The sequence below is a fragment of the Rana temporaria genome, chromosome 6 (assembly GCF_905171775.1).
Source record: "Rana temporaria chromosome 6, aRanTem1.1, whole genome shotgun sequence".
NCBI classification, from domain to species: domain Eukaryota; kingdom Metazoa; phylum Chordata; class Amphibia; order Anura; family Ranidae; genus Rana; species Rana temporaria.
Genome location: NC_053494.1, coordinates 43,447,652 through 43,469,180, shown reverse-complemented (window position 1 = coordinate 43,469,180; position 21,529 = coordinate 43,447,652). Strand labels below are relative to the sequence as shown.

At 43.1% G+C, this 21,529-nt stretch overlaps 1 protein-coding gene across 1 annotated transcript in view; it reads right to left on the bottom strand.

Moving 5' to 3' along the window:
* LOC120943422 (interleukin-4 receptor subunit alpha-like) overlaps window positions 1-21,529 on the bottom strand; it is a 51,783-nt gene that overhangs the window by 16,286 nt on the left and 13,968 nt on the right. Inside the window, exons 2-5 of the mRNA XM_040356709.1 lie at window positions 20,302-20,431; window positions 16,271-16,406; window positions 7,518-7,675; window positions 2,943-3,091 (exon numbers count right to left, since the gene is read on the bottom strand). Of these exons, the coding sequence (XP_040212643.1) occupies window positions 2,943-3,091; window positions 7,518-7,675; window positions 16,271-16,406; window positions 20,302-20,407 (549 nt within the window). The 5' untranslated portion in view covers window positions 20,408-20,431. The remainder of the gene's footprint in view (window positions 1-2,942; window positions 3,092-7,517; window positions 7,676-16,270; window positions 16,407-20,301; window positions 20,432-21,529) is intronic.

Sequence of the window (21,529 nt, the reverse complement as noted above, 5' to 3'; positions counted from 1 at the left end):
GGACACTTTTGACACATTTTTGGGACTATTGACATTTATACAGCGATCAGTGCTATAAAAATGCACTGATTACTGTAAAAATGTGACTGGCAGTGAAGGGGTGAACACTAGGGGGCGATCAAGGGGTTAATTGTGTTCCCTAGTGTGTTTCTAACTGTGGGGGGGGAGGAGACTGGCCTAGAGGAAGTGACAGATCATGGTGTCTAGCTATTAGGAACTTACAATCTGTCTTTCCTCACAAAACAGGGATTTGTGTGTTTACACACACACACGTCCCTGTTCTGCCTCTCGTACCCGTGATTGCTTGCGGCCAGTGGTCATCACGACTGCCGGTCACAAGCATGGGGCGCGCGTGCCTGCTATCCTGATTAAAGAGACCGACGTACAGCTACGGCGGGATCGTGCAGACCTGCAATTACAATATGACTTCTGTTGAAATTGTATACGCTATATTATTTGTTCTTTATTTGCTATTTTTTCCCCCCACAAAAGTGGAGTTAATGTTTTAAATAGGAACAAATGTAAATACAGTATATAAAAAAAAAAATCCTGGTAGGGTTGCCTTAAAGCGGGGGTTCACCCTAAAAAAATGTTTTTCTTTATCTACCATCCCATACAGCATACTAGCGTCAGCTATAGTATGTTTTTTTTTCGCTGTATTTACCGTTTAATCCTTTCGTTTCGTTTCAGACTCCGGCGGGGAAATAGGCGTTCCTATGAAGAGGGGAACATGATTGACGTCCGGCTATGGCGCGTCACGCGTTCTGAAAATAGCCGAAATAGGACTCAGATATATACGGCGCCTGCGCAGTCAGCTCCTAGTCTGTGCGCAGGCGCCGTATAGCGCCGTGAAGAGCCGAGTCCTACTCCGGCTATTTTCGGAACGCGTGACGCGCCATAGCCGGACGTCAATCATGTTCCCCTCTTCATAGGAACGCCTACTCCCCGCGGGAGTCTGAAAACGAAACTAAAGGATTAAATGGTAAATACAGCGAAAAAATAAATAAAAAAAAAACATACTATAGCTGACGCTAGTATGCTGTATGGGATGGTTCATGGATGTTTTTTAGGGTGAACCTCCGCTTTAAGTGGCAAACTGGCAGCTAATGTTTTAGGCGGAAACACATTTGTATTTTAAAATATTCCTGGTAGGGTTAAACTGGCATCATATGCAGATCAAAGATAATACAATGTAAAATTATTTTTGTTACATTTTTGAATGAAGCATCTGAATAGGGGTCTGAACACTGTTCAGAAGCTCTGCTTTACATAGCAGTGGCTCTAGCTTCTGTTGTGATAAAGAGAAGTCCTGGCTGTTGAGCAATAGTGGCGGAGAGAGTGGCAATAGGAGAAGAGGATATATACGGTATAGAGAGAAGACAGTCATTTTTATTACCGTATATACAGTACAGTATAAGCCGAGGTACCTAATGTTACCCCAAAAAACTGGGAAAACGTATTGACTCGAGTATAAGCCTAGGGGGAGAATGCAGCAGCCCCTGTATGCGGAAAAGAGGGTCAACAATTACCATTTGCAGGCCTCACTGTGCCCATTGCAGCCTCACTGTGCCCATTGCAGCCTCACTGTGCCCAACCTCACTGTGCCCAACCTCACTATGCCCGTTGCCACCTCACTGGGCCCAACCTCACTGTGCCCATTGCCACCTCACTGTGCTCATTGCCACTGTGCCAATTGCCACCTCACTGTGCCCATTGCCACTGTGCCCATTGCCACCTCACTGTGCCCATTGCCACTGTGCCCATTGCCACCTTACTGTGCCGAGTCAGTGTACCTGAAATTTTTACAGGCTGCGGGCGTCCATTCATTGTTTAAAAGTCGCGGTCTCCTCCTCGTCCCGTTCCGTGATAGGCGTTTCCCAGCAGCCTATAACGGACGTCTTCTCATCCTCGGACTCGGTCTCCTAGCAAACACTGTATTCAGTGTTCCACCAATCACGGACGTTCTCTTGTCCGAGGATGAAAAGGCATCTGTGATTGGCGGAACACTGAACACAGTGGCCCGGATTCAAGAAGCAATTGCGCCTGTGTAACCATAGTTACACAGCGCAATTGCTTACTTGCCCCGGCGTAACGAATGCTCCTGATTCAGGAACCTTGTTACGCCGACTGCAGCCTAAGATATGCGCGGCATAAGGCTCTTATGCCCGCATATCTTAGGCTGCATTCTTGCGATGGCCGCTAGGTGGCGTTCCCGTTGTGCTCAGCGTATAGTATGCAAATTGCATACTAACGCCGATTCACAACGTTACGGGAGCCCTGCATACGCAGTTTACGTTGTTTCCGTACGGCGTTTTTCGCGTAAGGCTGCCCCTGTTATTAGCAGGGGCAGCCAATGTTCAAATGTTCAGCCAATGTTCAAATGTTCAATGTTCAAATTTCAAATTTACGTAGTTTGCGTAAGTGATTCGTGAATGGCGCTGGACGCCATTCACGTTCACTTTGAAGCAAATGACGTCCTTGCGACGTCATTTGCCGCAATGCACGTCGGGAAAGTTTCCCGACGGAGCATGCGCTCTACGATCAGCGCTGGAACGCGCATAATTTAGTAAAATTTATAATTTAGTAAATTTGCGGGGGCGCAGGGCAAAAACGTTGCCCTGCGCCTCCGTAAAAAAAGCGCAAATCTACCTGAATCCAGCCCAGTGTCTGCTGGGAAATCGAGTCCAAGGGTGAGAGGACATCCGTGATAGGTGGAACACTGAACACAGTGTCTGCTTGGGGACGCCTATCACGGAAGGGACCAGGGGGAGGCCGCGACTTTTAAACAATGGACGCTTGCAGCCCTTCAGGTACACTGACTCAAGTATAAGCCGAGGGGGGTATTTTCAGCCCTAAAAAAAGGGCTGAAAAACTCGGCTTATACTCGAGTATATACGGTATCTATTATTATCATCTAGACAGAAATAAAAACGGAATCTTACCACTTTTCCATTGTTCTTATTGATGATCTGAACTTGAAAGGACAGGTTGTCTGTGATGGTGGCTGACTCATAACCAGTGTTCCATTGCACTACGCCATATCCATCCTCTTGGAAGTCAACTCGGACATTTGATGGCGCTCTTGGCTTAACTGTGTAAAATATACAGCAGCTGGCATTACTTCCACAGAAGCAAATACGGAACTGAACACAGATAAACTTAAAAAAAGAGGAAATATTTATTTCACACCTATGCATTTTTTAGTGCATTTTCTGTTTTGCAGAAACACACTAGAGTCCACTTAACATTGTTTCCTATGGGTCACATTAACATCTATGAATTTTATGGAAAGGGAGAGGGACTTTTTTGTGGTTTTTGGATCCATGGACTTCGATGGATCAAAAATGTGTATTGAAAAAACGCAAAATGCACCTGGAAGATGCAAACTGCAACCTGCATAGGTGTGAATCGGGCCTTTTTAGTTTTTTTTTTGCATTTTGCAGATTTGCACTACAGAAGGTGTTCCATAGGAAACCATGTTAAACAGACTGTAGTGCAAATCTGCAATAAAGACTCGTACACACGATCAGTCCATCCGATGAGAACGGTCTGAAGGACCGCTGTCATAGGTTAACCGATGAAGCTGACTGATGGTCCGTCGCGCCCACACACCATCGGTTAAAAAAACTATTGTGTCAGAACGCGGGGACGTAAAACACAACGACGTGCTGAAAAAAACGAAGTTCAATGCTTCCAAGCATGCGTCGACTTGATTCTGAGCGTGCGCGGGTTTTTAACTGATGGTTGTGCCTACTAACGATCGTTTTTTTCCCATCGGTTAGGAATCCATAGGTTAATTTTAAAGCAAGTTGGCTTTTTTTTAACCTAAGGTTAAATAACCTATGGGGCCCACACACGATCGGTTTGGACCGATGAAAACGTTCCATCAGACCGTTGTCCTCTGGATAACCTATCGTGTGTATGAGGCCTAAGCCTTAAAAATGCATAGATGTGAATCAGAACTTAGAGACCTCCTCTATTTAAAGTTTGCTGACAGCTTTTGCCTAAAGAATTCCCTTGTAATAATAGGCAAACATGGCTACATTTCTTAAAATGAAAGTCTATTTTTCAAAAAGATTTTTTTTTTAATATTAAATATTAATATTTACATTCACTTAAGGGCCCTGATAATTTCTCATATCTCTAGATGTCTTCCTTTTTCCAGGTTAAATCAGAACAAAAAGGTAGCAATACTTAAAGTGGATGTAAACCCCAATTTTTTTTTTTTTTTGCTGTCACAATATAGAGTATACGATTTTCTATAATCTGTGCCCAGTCTTGCTACACAGAGTTAATCCAGCTCTGAGCAATCCTCTTTTATTGTTCAGTGAGATAAAACGGACTAACAGAGAAAAACCTTAGTCCGTAAATTACGTCCAGCCCTATTCGCGAACGACTTATGCAAACGACGTAAAAAATTCAAAATTCTATAGATACGCCAGCGTAAATCCTTGCTGAATCCGGCCCCTGACATACTGGTTATATATATGTATATACATACACAGGGCCATCTTTAAGGCAGGACAAAAGTGGCAGCTGCACCTGGGCCCTGTCATTGTTGTGGGACCCAAAGCAGCTGCCTCATACTTGCCAACTATCCCAGTTTAAATTCCCTCGTCCCTTGAAATCCTTTGCTGTGTCCTGATATCTCAATGTGAAGTGCTGCTACTAATGCTGCAAAGCTCTGCTCTATTGTTTTGTACACATGACTCACCTGCAGACTCCATGTTTACATGTAAATAACTGTCATTCATATGTAAATTACGGGAGCATTCATATGTAAATAGCGGCAGGATTTATATGTAAATAGCTGAGGCCGGCGGCATTCATATGTATATCATGCCCCTCTGCAGTGAAGAGATGATGTGCTGTAACCTCTAGCAACCAATCAACAAAAATAAATCATGTGCTGTAACCTCTAGCAACCAGTCAGTAAGTGGTAATGATATGCTGTAACCTCTGGCAACCTCTGTCAACCAATCACAATCACTGTCTGATCTGATACAGTAAACTGATTTTAAGTCTAGATGGTATTTATTTTATGTCTCAGAGCAGGTGGAGAGCAAAATTGCATGGGGGTGGGGGCCAAGAAATTTTTTGCTGAGGGTCCAATCAACATTAAAGATGGCCCTGGTTGTACCCAAGTTAATTGATGGATCAACTTGGATAAAATTAGCCTGCCCACACATGGATCGAATCTTGGCCAGTCCTTGCTGAACCAGCCAAGATTTAAACCATCTATGGCCAGCTTAAAGTGTAAGTAAACCCCCCTATCGTTTTCAGCCAAGGAAGCTGCCACCCTTGCCTCTGTTTAATCTACAACTGCCGTGATGCTGCACATGTGATCAGTTATGACACCAGCCATTGGATGGTTTGACAGTTAGGCCTCATACACACGATCGGACTTCCATCGGACTTTTGAGTGGATTTTTGTTCGAAGGGCGTTGTCCGTGAACTTGTTCTGCATACACACGGCAGAACATTTTCAGCCAACATACACCAAACCACATGTTTTTTCAGCTCTTTACCGCCACCCTTTGGGCAACTTCTGCTATTGTTTGATGTTTAGCATTGGTTCCGAGCATGCGTGTTTGTTTTTTGGATTTTAGTTGGACAAATTTGTGTACACACGATCGGATAATCCGATTTAACAGATTTATTGTCAGACAGTTGGCGAGCATGAACAGCCAATATTTGTTGTCGTTAATTCCACCAACAATTGTCTGATGGAGCATACACACGGTCGGATTATCCGACACAACACGTCCTTTAGCAAATTATTGTCTTAAAATTCCGATCGTGTGTATGGGCCTTTTGGTTGAGAGCACAACCAATGGGAGTGTTACATTTCCGGCACATGCTGTAAATAAAACTGTTTTATGGATGGGTTTACTTCCGCTTTAACCACTTGCCCACCGCCGCATAACTATTTGCGTCAACAACATGGCACGGGTAGGCAGATTGGCAGAGTGCGGCCGCGGGTCCGGGAACTCAATGTTCCCGGGAATCCTACGATTGCGGTCGGCAAGGCCAGAACAGGGAAATGCCTATTTGCCTAGTGACACTGTCACTGATGACTGTTCCCTGTGATCAGGAACGGTCATCAGTGACGTGTCACGTGTAGCCATGCCCCCTAACAGTAAGAATCACTCCCTGCAGCGCCACTTAGTGGTTAACCACTTCACTGCCAGTGTAATTTTTACAGGAATCAGTGCATTTTTTTTAGCACTGATTGCTGTAAAAATGACAAGGGTCCCAAAATAGTGTCAAAAGAGTCCGATGTGTCCGCCATAATGTCACAGTCCCGATAAAAATCGCTGATCGCCGCCATAACTAGTAAAAAATAAATATTAATAAAAATGCCATAAAACAGTCCCCTATTTTGTAGAAGCTATAACTTTTGCGCAAACCAATCAAATTATTGTGATTTCTTTTTTTACCAAAAATGTGTAGAAAAATACGTATCGGCCTAAACTGTGGGAAAAAAAATGTTTTATTATTTATTTTTTGGGGATATTTATTATAGCAAAAAATATTGCATTGTTTTCAAAATTGTTGCTCTATTTTTGTTTATAGCGCAAAAAAAAAAAATCGCAGAGGTGATCAAATACCACCAAAAGAAAGCTCTATTTGTGGGAAAAAAAGGATATCAATTTTGTTTTGGAAGCCACGTCGCACAACCGCGCAATTGTCAGTTAAAGCGATGCAGTGCCGAATGTTAAAAAGTGGCATGGTCTTTGGCAGGCAAAATGGTCCGGGCTGAAGTGGTTAAAGGGGTTGTAAATTTTTTTTTTCCTAAATAGCTTCCTTTACCTTTGTGCAGTCCTCCTTCACTTACCTCATCCTTCCATTTTGCTTTTAAATGTCCTTATTTCTTCTGAGAAATCCTCACTTCCTGTTCTTATGTCTGTATAACTCCACACAGTAATACAAGGCTTTCTCCCTGGTGTGGAGTGTCATGCTCGTCCCCTCCCTTAAGGGGGCGAGCAGGAGAGTCAGGACGCTTTCTACGTTGCAGATAGAGAAAGGAGCTGTGTGTTAGAGGGCGTCCTGACCCTCCTGCTCGCCCCCTCAAGAGAGGGGGCGAGCACGACACTCCACACCAGGGAGAAACGGTTGTGTGTAGGCTTTAACGACGGGAATAAAACGTGCATGCTCAGAAGCAAGTTATGAGACAGGAACGCTCGTTCGGGTAAAACTAGCGTTTGTAATGGAGATAGCACAATGGAACTTCCCCTTTATAGTGCCGTCGTACGTGTTGTACGTCACCGCGCTTTGCTCGCTTATTCACGATCGTGTGTAGGCAAGGCAGGCTTGACAAGAATCACGTCAAGAAAAACATTTTTTTCCCATGACATTAAAACCGGTTGTGTGTATGTGGCATAACTCTTCCTTTAGATAATGTTTTTGGGTACGTGATATGAGATTGGATGAAGATTACATCTGTTAATATGTGAAATAATTGTACAAATGCTTTAATTTTAATGTTAGCTTCCACCAAGAGAGTTCTGTCTTACCGGTGGATTCAATGTGAATTGTTGTATTGCCGACTGATTCTCCATGTGATTTGACTTTTATTTCATAGCTTTCCGCAACTGATAGAAAACTCACAGGGATCTTGCACAAACACTTATTAGGCACCGGCTCATTTTGCAGGTCACGACATATTCCGATCCTGAAAAAACATAAATCCCAAATTAGGATGTCTATGGAGCAAAAAAAGGATCTACAACAATACAGTATCTAGATCTAGAACAATACATGTATGTAGAAATACGGTAAGTCATATATTTATGGAGAGAGAGAGAGAGAGAGAAAGAGAGAGAGAGCGAGAGAGAGAGAGAGAGAGAGAGAGCGAGAGAGAGAGAGAGAGAGAGAGAGAGAGAATTTAAAATAAACCGATACTATAATGAAGGCTGCTGAAAAGCATTTCTATTTTTTCCCTGCAGGGATTGCTGCCGTGCTACTTTAAACAGGCCCAACTAGATTAACCTGTTAAAATTTGAACTTTTACCTAAATCTGCTCAATACATTCTAGGTGCTTCAAAACTAAGGATACTCCAAATTTTACAACTTATTTATTTGACCATGCTGTAAAGAAGGACCCTTGCTCTCTGTGTACAGTGGTGGTCTCTCCGCAGAGGTCCAAGACAACCCTTGTTATGTCAGAGCCAGAGTTCTCCAATCAGCATGGGAGCAATAGCTAGGCTGATTACAGGACTATCAAGGGGTGTGTTGGACCTGTACAAAGACACAGATTTTTCTACTCACTGGTGGCTCCTTAAATTAAAGCGGTGTTCCGCCCCCCAAAAAAATACTGTAGCTACTGACTTTTAATAATAGGACACTAATGCCGCGTACACACGATCGGTCAATCAGATGAGAACGGTCTGATGGACCGTTTTCATCAGACCAAACCGATCGTGTGTAGGCCCCATCGGTTATGTATCCATCGGTTAAAAAATTTGAAACTTGTTTTAAAATTAACCGATGGATACCTAACCGATAGAAAAAAAACGATCGTTTGTAGGCACGTCCATCGGTTAAAAATCCAGGCATGCTCAGAATCAAGTCGACGCATGCTTGGAAGCATTGAACTTCGTTTTTTTCAGCATGTCGTTGTGTTTTACGTCACCGCGTTCTGACACGATAGTTTTTTTAACTGATGGTGTGTAGGCACTGCTGATCATCAGTCAGCTTCATCGGTTAACTGATGGAAAAATCCATCAGACCGTTCTCATCGGATTGACCGATCGTGTGTACAGGGCATTACCTGTTCTGGAGTTCAGCAATGCCGGCACCCGCAGCTGATATTTCCATCAGTTGTCGGGTGCTGCCGCCGCCATTGCCGGTACGGGAACCCAGCAGTGTAGCCTTTCAGCTTCCCACCAGGAACCCTACTGTGCATGCGCGAGGCCCCGCTCCTCTCTCCTATTGGCCCGGCGGCCGCGGGAGGAGGAGGGAGCCCCGTGGTGACGTCACGGGCCATGGCTCATGACGTCTCCCCGCAGGGATGTAGTCCCAAGGGACGGGGCGAGTATGCTGACTAACCCCCAGCCAGAACGGCTTGGATGATGGGGGCAATCTTACTGAGGAGGAACAGGAAGTGAGAAATTCAGACAAAGAAACATTTTTTAGAAGGGAAATCGAAGGAAAAGGTAAGTGAACCAACAATGCACTAGCTTAAAGGAACCTATTTAGAAAATAAAAAACAAACCTTTACAACCCCTTGACTTTGCACACCTTTTGTTTTGATGACCATTGAATTTATTTAGCAGATTTAAACTAAAAGTTAATTTGGGCTTTACCTAAAAGTGAAGGTGAATGTTTAAATGTTTGCATAATATCACTGATGGACACGGTAGTCCTTGTTAGGCCGCGTGCACAAGGACCGTTCTCATCGGTTAACCGATGAAGCTGACTGATGGTCTGATGTGCCTACACACTTTCTCTTAAAAACCGATCGTGTCAGAACGCGGTGACGTAAAACACAACGACGTGCTGAGAAAAAAGAAGTTCAATGCTTCCAAGCATGCGTCGACTTGATTCTGAGCATGCGTGGATTTTTAACCGATGCTTTTGCATACTAACCATCGGTTTTGACCTATCGGTTATCAGTCCATCGGTTAAATTTTAAAGCAAGTTCTACATTTTTGGACCAAAGGTTAACTGACCGATGGGGCCCACACACGATCGGTTTGGACCGATGAAAAGGTCCTTCAGTCCGTTTTCATCGGTTTTGACCGATCGTGTGTATGCGGCCTTAGTCTGTTGCGGTCACTTTAAAGGTAGAAATTGAGGAACTTTAATGTCAGGATATAACAGCCACCTCATTAGAAAAGTTGAGGGCCTGTTTCCATCTCTGCAGAGTGTTAAAAGCACATTATTGTGTTTTGCACTAAAGCAATAATGGGCTGCCAATGTACTAGTCCTGAAAACAGGATGTGTCCTAAAAGGTGTTACTCAACTTACCACACGCTACAGAACATGTGTGCTGCGGTTAGTGTGGTTACAGTAGGTGCTATTAAAAATGAATGCCGCCACTTGGTCAGTGGTAAACCAACAACTTAGACATGCTGTACAGGCTCAGGCAAATACGTCGCAACTCAAGCTAAATAATTCCAAAATAATATTATTGCTCAAAGGGGAGGGAAAAAGACAGGGCTTAATATCAAAAGTTCCGGCCAGGATACAATGGGAACGAGACTTTGGCCCACTGTCCAGATGCTCAGTGGTCGGAGGCTCTCTCTGCGATCTTAGAGGTCTCACTTTCCACAACTCAATAATTAACACAATTGTTTATTTTACACAGATTATATTAATCCCCCGGAAAAATTATTTAAGTGGAAACGCAAGGAATCTCCCCTATGCCCTCGATGTAGAGGCGCCCCAGCCAACCTTATACACATGCTTTGGAGATGTCCCAAACTCCAAAGATATTGGGAAGACATAATTCAAAACATTAATAATACACTAGGTATAAAACTAATATTAGATCCAAGAATATGTCTGTTAAAGCGGTAGTTCACCCTCACTGACTTGATTTTACCATCGAGACAGGCATTGTAGCGCGAGCTACAGTATGCCTGTCCCGATTTTTTTAACCCCGGACTCACCTTGTAATCGGACATCGTAGATTTCGGCTCCCGCGGGGAATGGGCGTGCCTATGGAGAGGGAGGATGATTGACGGCCGGCCCTGGCACGTCACTCTCCCCGAAGACAGCCGGAGTAGGTCTCGGCTCTTCACGGCGCCTGCGCACAGGCTATGCGCAGGCGCCGTGAAGAGCCAAGCCTATTTCGGCTATTTCCGGAGAAGCGTGACGCGCCAGAGCCGGCCGTCAATCATCCTCCGTCTCCATAGGCACGCCCATTCCCCGGTATCTTCGATCTACGAGTACAAGGTGAGTACGGGGGTAAAAAAATCGGGACAGGCATACTGTAGCTCGCGCTACAATGCCTGATTTTATGGTAAAAGAAAAAAAAAATTTTTTTTTGCGTTGATAGGGTGAACCCCCGCTTTAAATATAGTAAATAAACCTAATATATCAAAAACACTTATAGTGCAATAGCGAGATGCCTGTTTTTTTGGCACGCAAATTGATAGCGCAGAAATATATTTTCATATATCCCCCGAAGGTAGAGGAATGGAGAACACAACTAAGGGAAACTGTAGTAAAGGAGAAATATATTTACCTACATAGAAACAATCAAGGGATATGTGAAGCTATTTGGAAAGACTGGCTGGAGGTCTGGGACTTTGAACACTGTATGACCTTGCCAAATGAGGATGAGAGATAGGGGAATTCAGGGGGGGGGATGAGTGTGGGGGAGGGAGAGAGAAACAGCAAATATTAAATATCAAATCAATAAGAGCCGGTTCACACTGGGGCAAGGCGTCCTGAAGAAGACTTCAGAGGCGACTTGCAAAATTACTTCTGTATAGAAGTCAATGCAAGTCGCCCCTGAAAGAGATTAGATTACTCAACATCCGACCACCCTCTCATCCTGGTAAATTCACTGCGACCACACACACAGGAACAAGTTAAGAAGTATACTTTATTGACTCGTACGAGGAGACAAGTTACAACAAAAGGACAGATATTTGCCTACTGGTTCTGACCGCCTGCCACCCGTGCTATAGGGTTGCATGGACAAACAGTCAGCCTGATCAGATAATTGCCCATTGGTTCACACCTCAATGGCCCGTGCAATAGGGCAGCACACATGGAGGTCAGCCTTATGAGCTCCTATCTGACTTGTCTGACTAACAATTGTAAAACTGGCATTTATATACCCTTTACAAGCTTTATCTGAGCCATCTCTCCTAGATGTGATTGGTTGCTACGATCTACGTCAATGTCCTACAACCAAACAAACGTAATTTTTCCTAGAATTCCTATATGTTCATTAAAGCGGAGGTTCACCCAAAAATCAACTTTCTGCCATTAGATCCAGCATACTTGTTATCCAGCTCCGAGCGGGGATTTCTGCGGGGAATAGGCGTTCATAAGCCAAGCGGATTTGATTGACGGGGCTACTAAAGCGCGTCACGCCTTCCAAAAATAACCGAAGTGACACTCGGGTGTTTATGGCGCCTGCGCAGTCAGCTCTACATGGCAGGCACAGGCACCGTAAACACCCGAGTGTCACTTCGGGTATTTTCGGAAGGCGTGACGCGCTTTAGCAGCCCGTCAATTAAATCCGCTTGGCTTAGGAACGCCTATTCCCCGCAGAAATCCCCGCTCGGAGCCGGATAACAACGGCTGATAAAACGATAAGTACAAAAAAAAAAACAGCATACTGCCGATGTCAGCAGTATGCTGGATCAAATGGCAGAAAGTTGATTTTTGGGCGAACCTCCGCTTTAAACATGATTTATAACTGGTTGTATTCAATTAAAGACATCTGTGTAGAGACAGTCTGGCACCCAGCTGAGTTAGCCACAACTTCAAGGATGACAGATTTATAACTTTCAGAGAATGAACTTTCAACAACCCCACCTTATCTGTTATGTCTCACTAATTCTATATGTATGTATTTATATAAATTGGTTTCATAAAAGGTACTGTATTATTTATATTTCTTATATATATATATATATATATATATATATATATATATATATATATATATATATATATATACACATACATACATACAAGCTAATTACTTTATTCAATATTGACTAATTATTAATATATCTTATACAATGTATAATGCAACAAAAAGGATCACCATCTCAATCTAGAGAAATGTCTCTCTTTGATAGAAAACTGGATGACAAAGAGTTATCTTAAACTCAACGGCTCAAAAACAGAACTTCTCCTGTTTCATGCCAATCGGAAGAATCAACTGGCAACAACCTGGACACCTCCGCCCATTCTAGGAAAAATCATCACCCCTAGCACCAAAGTCAAAAGTCTCGGGGTCTTCTTTGACACCTACATGACAATGGATGCACAAATAGGGTCAGTAGTCAGCGGATCACACCATCTGCTACGCTTATTACGCAGACTAATCCCATTTATTCCTAAAGAAGACATAGCAGTCATGGTGGGAACAATTGTTAACTCCAGGCTGGACTGTGCAAATGCCCTCTATCTCGGACTCCCAAAGTACCAAATCACGCGCCTGCAGGTCGTTCAGAACACGGCCACGCGTCTGGTGACTGGAAAAAAACCATGGGAAACAATCGCCCCATCACTGAGAAGCTTTCACTGGCTACCAGTGAAAGACAGAATCACTTTCAAAGCACTAAAAATGTATTTGGGGTAATGTCCCCCAATACCTATGCGACAAAATAAAAGCCTACAACCCCAATCGCGCTCTGCCATCCTCCAACCAAAATTTACTCCAAATCCCCAAAACCAGATACAAGTCCAAAGGAGAAAGAAGATTTGCTGTCCAAGGCCCTCGACTTTGGAACACTTTGCCAACCTCCATTCGGTTGGAGGAGAACCACTTGGCCTTTAGGAGAAAGATCAAAACCCACCTCTTCTGAGCTCAAGGGAGAAGTGCTCAAACAAGCGCCCAGAGGCAATTCAGTTCGCATGTGTAGCGCTATATACATTTTTCACTCACTCACTCAATGTATTTTAAGTTTTAATAGGGCACAAAATAGACCCTGTCAAGCTTGATTATTGTTCTGTGCATAACTTTCTCAAAACTGCTTACTCTTATATTATCTTCTGTGATTTATATTTAAACCACTGTCAGAATGTTCCCCGTCTAATTAGTGAACTTACAATGAACTATCTTAATACATTTTCGAGAATCACCTGTGTACACTTGCTATAAAGCAGAGGTTATCTAAAGTTCAACACTTAAAATGAACACGTTCCAAACAAGAAATATGAATTAGAAGACAACAGACAAAATGGAGTTACAGTTGATCATATATATTATAACAGCCCCGAGTCGCCCCCAAAGTCGTACAAGAACCTTTTTCTAAGTCGGAGCGACTTGCGTCGCTCCTATTAGAATGGTTCTATTGAATAGAATGGGACGCGACTTGTCAGGCGGCTGAGTCGCCTGACGAGTCGCCCCAGTGTGACCGGCTCTAAAAGAGAAGGTGAAGAGAATTATTATTATTTCTTTTTTTTTTGTTTGTTTTTTTCTTTGTTCGTTTTATGCTAGGGGGGGGGGGGGGGATAATGTATGATGCAATATGTGTATGTTAACTGTATCTGGATTTTATAAATGTATTATGAATGTAGAATGTCCTAATTTGTATATGATGTAGTAGAAAACAATAAAAAAATTACTGAATTAAAAAAAAAGAGGTAACCCAATGTATGAATGACATCTTGGTCCTGCCTATACCATTGACAATCTATGTATGTATGCTGGGATTGGTGGAAGGAGCGTGTAGGTAGCCTCCTTACATACAGTTAACTGTGACAGGACAGTCTTGCTGGCTGGGAGGAGAAGTGGAACTACAATTGTATCATATTTACTTTCTCATGCAGAAATGTCATATTATATTCAGAATGTGTTTGTGTTTTCCTGCTGTTTTGTGAAATCTTGTTGAGGCTGTAACTTCTCTGAATTTGTCTCCAGCAGCCATCTTGGAGAAGCCTCATGTTCTAATTTGTACCAGGTTATCTCGAGATTTTGTCCACCAGCTTCCATAAAAAAAGAAGGTCCAGCCACCATTTTGTGGAATAGGGTTCCCACGTGTCCCAGATTGCCCAGGACTGTCCCGCAATTGACATGTCTGTCCTGGGTCCCGGTCACCTTCATTCCGGGACAATACAGTGTCCCGGAATGAAATAGAGGACGCAGTCACCCCCTACTAACTACATTTCCGGAACTGGTTGCTAGGGCCAGCGCTGCCTGACGTCTTGCAGCCAGTGACAATTTACTCTTAGACAGTGAGGCCGGGAGCGAGTTCTGCACCTGGTGCAGCACTGCTTTCCCCACCCAACTCAGCACCTCCTCCTTCTCCGGCACCTAGCAGCAAGCAGCAGGGACTGGTGTGATCTTCACTCTCCAGATAGCGACTACACTAATTTCCTTCAATGCACGGGGCTCATGCAGAGGGAGTGACAGCAGCACTTCATCTGGCAGCAGGCTATGGGTGGCCAGCGGCACTGCATCCGGTGGCAAGTGGCACATTCAGCTGACAAATAATCCTCCGCCAAATTCCCCATCAACACCGAGACTTAATTTCCCTGCGCAATTTTTTTGGGGGGAAGGTGAGAGAGGGGGTGTGTCCCTGAATGGCAGTTTGGAAATGTGGTCACCCTAGTGTGGAATGAGTGAGGGAAAGGTATACTGCCTGTGAGGGAAAGCTAGGCCTTACTACTCAGGGAGAGTGTTCCAACCTGTAGGGGCAGAACAGGGATCCTCAGGAGTCCTGCCTATCAGCGCTGCTGCTGTGCTTGTGATAGAAGCTCATCGAACACAGTGTATTTTCCTGTTAAATCATCTCTGCTGCATCTGTGGAACTTGCTTATGGACAACAATCTATGGCAAGTAATCAAAATTTGCCTTGTATACCACTGATGTGCCTGAAGTGAGGAATAGTAACTACAGTGCCAGTTTACTGAGCTGCATTCTGTATCTTTGGTGAATGGACTGTGAATCTGTCCCTTATATGCTAACGAGAGAACTGTTTACTGCACTTATACCACACAGTGTGTTTCCATTTATAATACAGCTAGCTCTCTACACCTACCACTAATGCTAAGCGTATCTCTACTTTAATTGGCCTTGTATGATGAAATACTGACCTACTTGTCTCTAATGACCTGAGCTAATGGGCCCTGTTTACCCAGTTTGTGTACAGCCCCTGATGGTTCTACTGTTTATTATATGACCCTCCTACTACCTATTCCGATGGTACATACAAGGCCTATTTGGGTATCTTCTTTGTCTGGGAACTGATATCATGAATATACCTTGCCAATACCAGATTTACAAGTTTATCTCTGGCCTTATACTCTTGTTATGTAATTTCTGAGATGAGGAGCAGTTGGAGGGTGGGAGGTTGGGGGTGTTTAGGGTATTTTGCTGTTTATTACTTTTATTTTCGTCTTTTGATATTGTTTGTATATTTTTTGATATTTTTTGTAACCTGTGCAAGGTTTTGTATTTTATTATTACAATTTCAATAAAAAATTATTAAAACAAAATGAATGCCACCACAATGCAGCAACACATATAAAGTGTATCACTGCAAAGCAAGTATGTAAATGGGTCCTATGTTGAAAATGAAAAGAAATCATTTAGAAATGTATGTAGTAAAAATCTCTTATAGCAACTTACTTATTATCAAAGTCTTCATATGATAAGACAAAATCTTCACTGCAATTGCTGTTTGAATCAACATCCCAGAAACAAACTATTTCCGCCTGTAAATCATTGAAGCAGTCCAGATTTGTAATCCTTGGAATGTTGTCAGCTGGAAAGAAGGACAGTATAATATTAATAGTTCCAAGTTCCTGCTGCTGTCAGACAGCTTCACATTGAGTACGTTTCTATCATAAGACAAAGTGAACTTTTTGGAATTCATCAAGAGATAAGGTTCTCATATTTAAACCTTAAGTATCAAAGTATGGGGTCTTCCTCTCACAGACTCATGAAGCACAAACTTCCAGTCAGGCACATACACCAGGAGTGACCCATTATCTATACTCCCTTATCCACTCACCCTATTCCTAGGAATGCTCATGTGTACCTATGTCTTTCACAACTAAAAGTTGAGTGCCAGACTTAGGCCCCTTTCATACTTGTGAGACATGTCCTGTGACTTGGGACTGCAAAGTCGCATGCCAAGTCGTACCCCATGATTTCCAACGAGTACCATTCATATCTGTGCTACTTCAAAGTAGTCCCTGCACCACTTTGGTCCGACTTTGATGCGACTTGAGGTCTATAGACCTCAAGATTACACAGGCATTGCTTCAAGTCGCCTCAAAATCGTGGTGAAAAATTGCGGCAAAATCGCACGGCTTTCAGGTCGCACAAGTGTGAAAGGGACCTAACCCTCATGCCGCGTACACACAATCATTTTTCAGCATGAAAGAAAACGTTGTTGTAACGGTCACCACCGTTTACGATTTCCCATTCCACCAACCACGACAGCTTCCGACACTCCACAATCCAGCAGACAGGACCCATTGGATTTCCCCCAGAAACGAGACACACACAGCTCTGTCTCTGGTTCCAAAATGAATGAATCTTTTAATGGTAAAACTCAGGTTTTTATACAGTTCACAACCAAAAAGCATGTTACAGGGACAATGAAACTCTCCACCCCCAAAACATCACACAATGGGGCTTCATACACATTCTTTTAGATAATGACATTCAGGTGAGTTAATTATCCCCCAGACGTCCTGACTCCGACAATAAGCTATTCACCTGCATAATACACATTCCTATGTCAGACGTTCTGTCTCCGACAATAAGCTATTCACACCTGATACACAATACACAGACGTCTGACCTTTAGAGGGTGCTCAGTCACATTCCATACTTTATCATCAATAGATTTTTCACACCATACAGTGTCATTAGCATCCACAATGAAAGGTCTTTCAGAAGCCAGACTCAATTAACACCTCAAAGTTAGACATCTGACCTTTACAGACTTAATTAGTACAATAGACACAAAACAGTATTAGCATCACACAATGGATAATGGAATATTTTAGGAGCCTGACTCAATTAACACCTCAACAGTCTATTGACCTGTTCATAAGGAACAACTTGTAATATTTTAAGATATCCTGCAAAACATGAATTATCATTAATGTCCCATATCTCATGTAATTCATGATATCATTCCTCAGTCATCCTATGCCCCTATCGGACATAGGATGACCCTAGACCCAAGAGTCATTGGTGAAGCTGGCACAGGAGTACCCCACATCCCTCAGAAGTCTCTGGGTGTCACAGGCCATTCCGTTACAGTCGTTTTTCAGCATGTCTAAAAAACAAAGTTTTCCCAACTTCATCATTAAAACGACGTTGCCCACACACCATCGTTTTTAAAAAATGATCTAGCAAAGCGCGGTGACAAACAACACGTACGACGGCACTATAAAGGGGAAGTTCCATTCGCCTTTGGGCTGCTTTAGCCGATTCCGTGTTAGTAAAAGGCGATTCACGCTTTTTTTGTCTGTTACAGCGTGATGAATGTGCTTACTCCATTATGAACGGTAGTTTTACCAGAACGTGCGCTCCCTTCTCATTACTTGCTTCTGAGTATGCGCATTTTTTTCGTCGTTTTAGCCCACACACGATCATTTTTTACAACCCGAAAAACAACATAGTTTAAAACGACGTTAAAAAATGCAGCATGTTCGAAAAAAAAATGTTGTCGTTTTTCAGAACCTGAAAAACGATGTGCAGTCCACACACGATCATTTTAAATGACTTTTTTTTAAAAACAACGTTTTCTCTAATGCTGAGAAATGATCGTGTGTACGCGGCATCAGTCTTGAAAAGGTGCACAGGCTCCTTTCTTATGCTAAAATTACTTATTTTCTTTGCACTGCATTCTGTTAGCTTCTCACAATGTGTATAAGAAGCTAAAGCACGTCAGACGAAGCTTGTCTCATTTCCTGAAAGAAGAATATCCAGCATCATTCAGCTTTTCTTTCCCAGTCTGACTTTCCTCAGCTTGCCCCTTTGAAATCATTGGATCTCTCTTGTCTCAATCATGGATCCTCAGCATCACATGTGGGCATTACCTCGAGCTGTCTGCTGTTTACAGCAAGCTAAGTACTGCCCCTCCCACCGCCATGATCTGTCTGCTGTGCACAGAGAAACTCAGAGGTGACATCACTGAGTCTACAACCCCCAATTCCCCCAAATGTTTCAACCAAGAAAATGTACAGTACCATTTAAAAAAAAAAAAGGTAATTTTGAAATTGATGGCCACAACACATCGAAAGTTGAGACAGGGCAACGAAAAGCTGTCAAAGTAATTGGCACTAACAAGAAAGAGCTGGAAGAACATTTTTCAACTAATTTGGTTAATTGGCAACAGGTCAGTGACATGATTGAGTATAAAAAGAGCATCTTAGAGAGTCAGAGTGTCTTATGTCACGTACACACGAGTCTGATGGACTTTTTTCATCCGAAATTTCGATCGTGTGTGGGCCCCATCGGATTCCGTCGGGGTTTAGAAATAGAACATGTTTTATTTTTTTCCGATGGGAAAAAAAACGATAGGAAATTCCTATCGTCTGTGTGCAACTCCGACGGAGAAAAAACCCACGCATGCTCATAATCAAGTGGACGCATGCTCGGAAGTATTGAAATAAATTTTTCTCAGCTCGTCGTAGTGTTTTACGTCACCGCGTTTTGGATGGTCGGAATTTAGTCTGACAGTGTGTATGCAAGACTGATGGAAGTCAGCTTCATCAGAATTTCAGATGGAAAAGACTTCATTAGCATGTAGATAAAGGGTAAGGGATGAAGCTGGGAAGGCAAAATATAAGCAGATGAAATTGCAATTTTCAACTAGGAAAAGATTTATAGTAAATAGTGGTAGCCATTTTCTTGTAGACCAAACTCAAGGGAAGAAGCTGCTGGATCAAGTAGGCTGGAAACCGGAGACTGGCTGCTCAGTGGAGGAGCAAATTTGGCTATGCTCATATTTTGCATCAATGTGCAAAAAAATGTATACTAAATCAGACAACAAGGAGACTTTTCTGGTTAATAATGTGGCCCTTTGTTAGCCTTTATCCGGCCCTTGGGGCACTATTCCTCCCACTGACACCAACAATGGGGCACTATTTCTTCCACCGATACCAATGAAGGGATACTATTCCTCCTCCTTCTAATAGGGACAGTACTCCTATTAACTACCAAAACTAAGGCCATATTTATTCTCGCTCATGCCGTGCCCATAACATTTTCTGCCCCTGTTGGCCACAATCTGGCCCTCCTCAAGTCTGAAGGACAATAAACTGGCCCTTTGTTTGAAAAGTTTGAAGACCCCTGGTCTAGGGGACTCTTAATCTAAATCTAGCTTGGGAGCAGATATAGTGATATACAGGGTGGCCCATTTATATGGATCCACCCGAGTGGGCCATTTATATGGATCCACCCGGGTGGGCCATTTATATGGATACACCCTAATAAAATGGGAATGGTTGGTGATATTAACTTCCTGTTTGTGGCACATTAGTATATGTAAGGGGGGAAACTTTTCAAGATGGGTGGTGACCATGGCGGCCATTTTGAAGTCGGCCATTTTGAATCCAACTTTTGTTTTTGGTGTATCCATATAAATGGCCCACCCTGTACAATAAAGGAAGAAAATAGTATCCAATTATACTTACATCCACTTAATGCTGTTAGTGACATGACAACCCAAATGAGGCTGATGTGTTTAATTCTGTTTTTCCCCATCTTGAGCACTGCAGTTGCCATCTCATCAGTTGTCATCTCATCAGTGCACTGCACAGAAACCTATGTGGTAAAAATTAGAGAAACAAATTTGAAGCCTATAAGAGTTTCAGCACATTTATAATAATAAACAAATTCATAAACAAGTTTAAAGGGGTTCTTCAGTTTCACCTACAAAAAATTTAAAATAATCTTGGAGTTCACATGACTACATCCTATGACACAGTTACATGGTAGGTGAGGTTGAAAAAAGATCATCAAGTCCAACACTACACCCCAAATCGGGCCCTACTATCAACTAATCAGAACCTCCTCCACATCCCCAAGTCCGGCTACAAATCTAAAGGAGAACAAAGATTCGCAGTCCAAGGACAGCGGCTATGGAACGCTCTACCGACAGACATTCGGATGGAAGTAAACCATCGGGCCTTCAGAAAAAAACTCAAGACACATCTATTCTGAAGCGTGGCTGGACGACGACATTGGATACAGCGCCTTGAGGCGATTTAGTTCGCATTTGTAGCACTACTCACTCACTCACTCACTCATGTGTGTGATTATATGTCAGTATTACATTGTATATCCCTGTATGTTGTGGTCGTTCAGGTGCTTATCTAATAGTTTCTTGAAACTTTCGATGCTCCCCGCTGAGACCACCGCCTGTGGAAGGGAATTTCATGCAAACACTTGCGTCCAGCTGCGGCCGCTGCCAGCCTTTCATTGCTTTGTTTTTTTGGGCCATCTGTGTCTCATTAGGGAGAACTCCTTTCATGTCCCATCTTGTAGACTGTCCTGCTTTGTATAGGCTAAGCAGTCACAACTATCTGCATCCACCTCTGGGTCCAGCCACAGGAACTTGCTGGATTCTTATCACATCTGCCACTAAAATACCATGGCCCATGTTTTATCCCAGTAAACAGTGTAGGCCCAAGACATTGTGCTGCCTGGTACCAAGAATGAAATGCTGCCCCCCAAAAAAAAAATTACGTTCACCAAAATGCCCCCACATCCATTATTTTATATCATGATAACTAAAGTGGACCTATCATGGCTCTATACATGTATATAGGAATATAAAAATGACCTGTTATGGCTCTATTCATGCAATTAACCCCACAGTGGAGCGGAGAGCGGAACGGGAGGAGCGGTCGGGCGGCAATT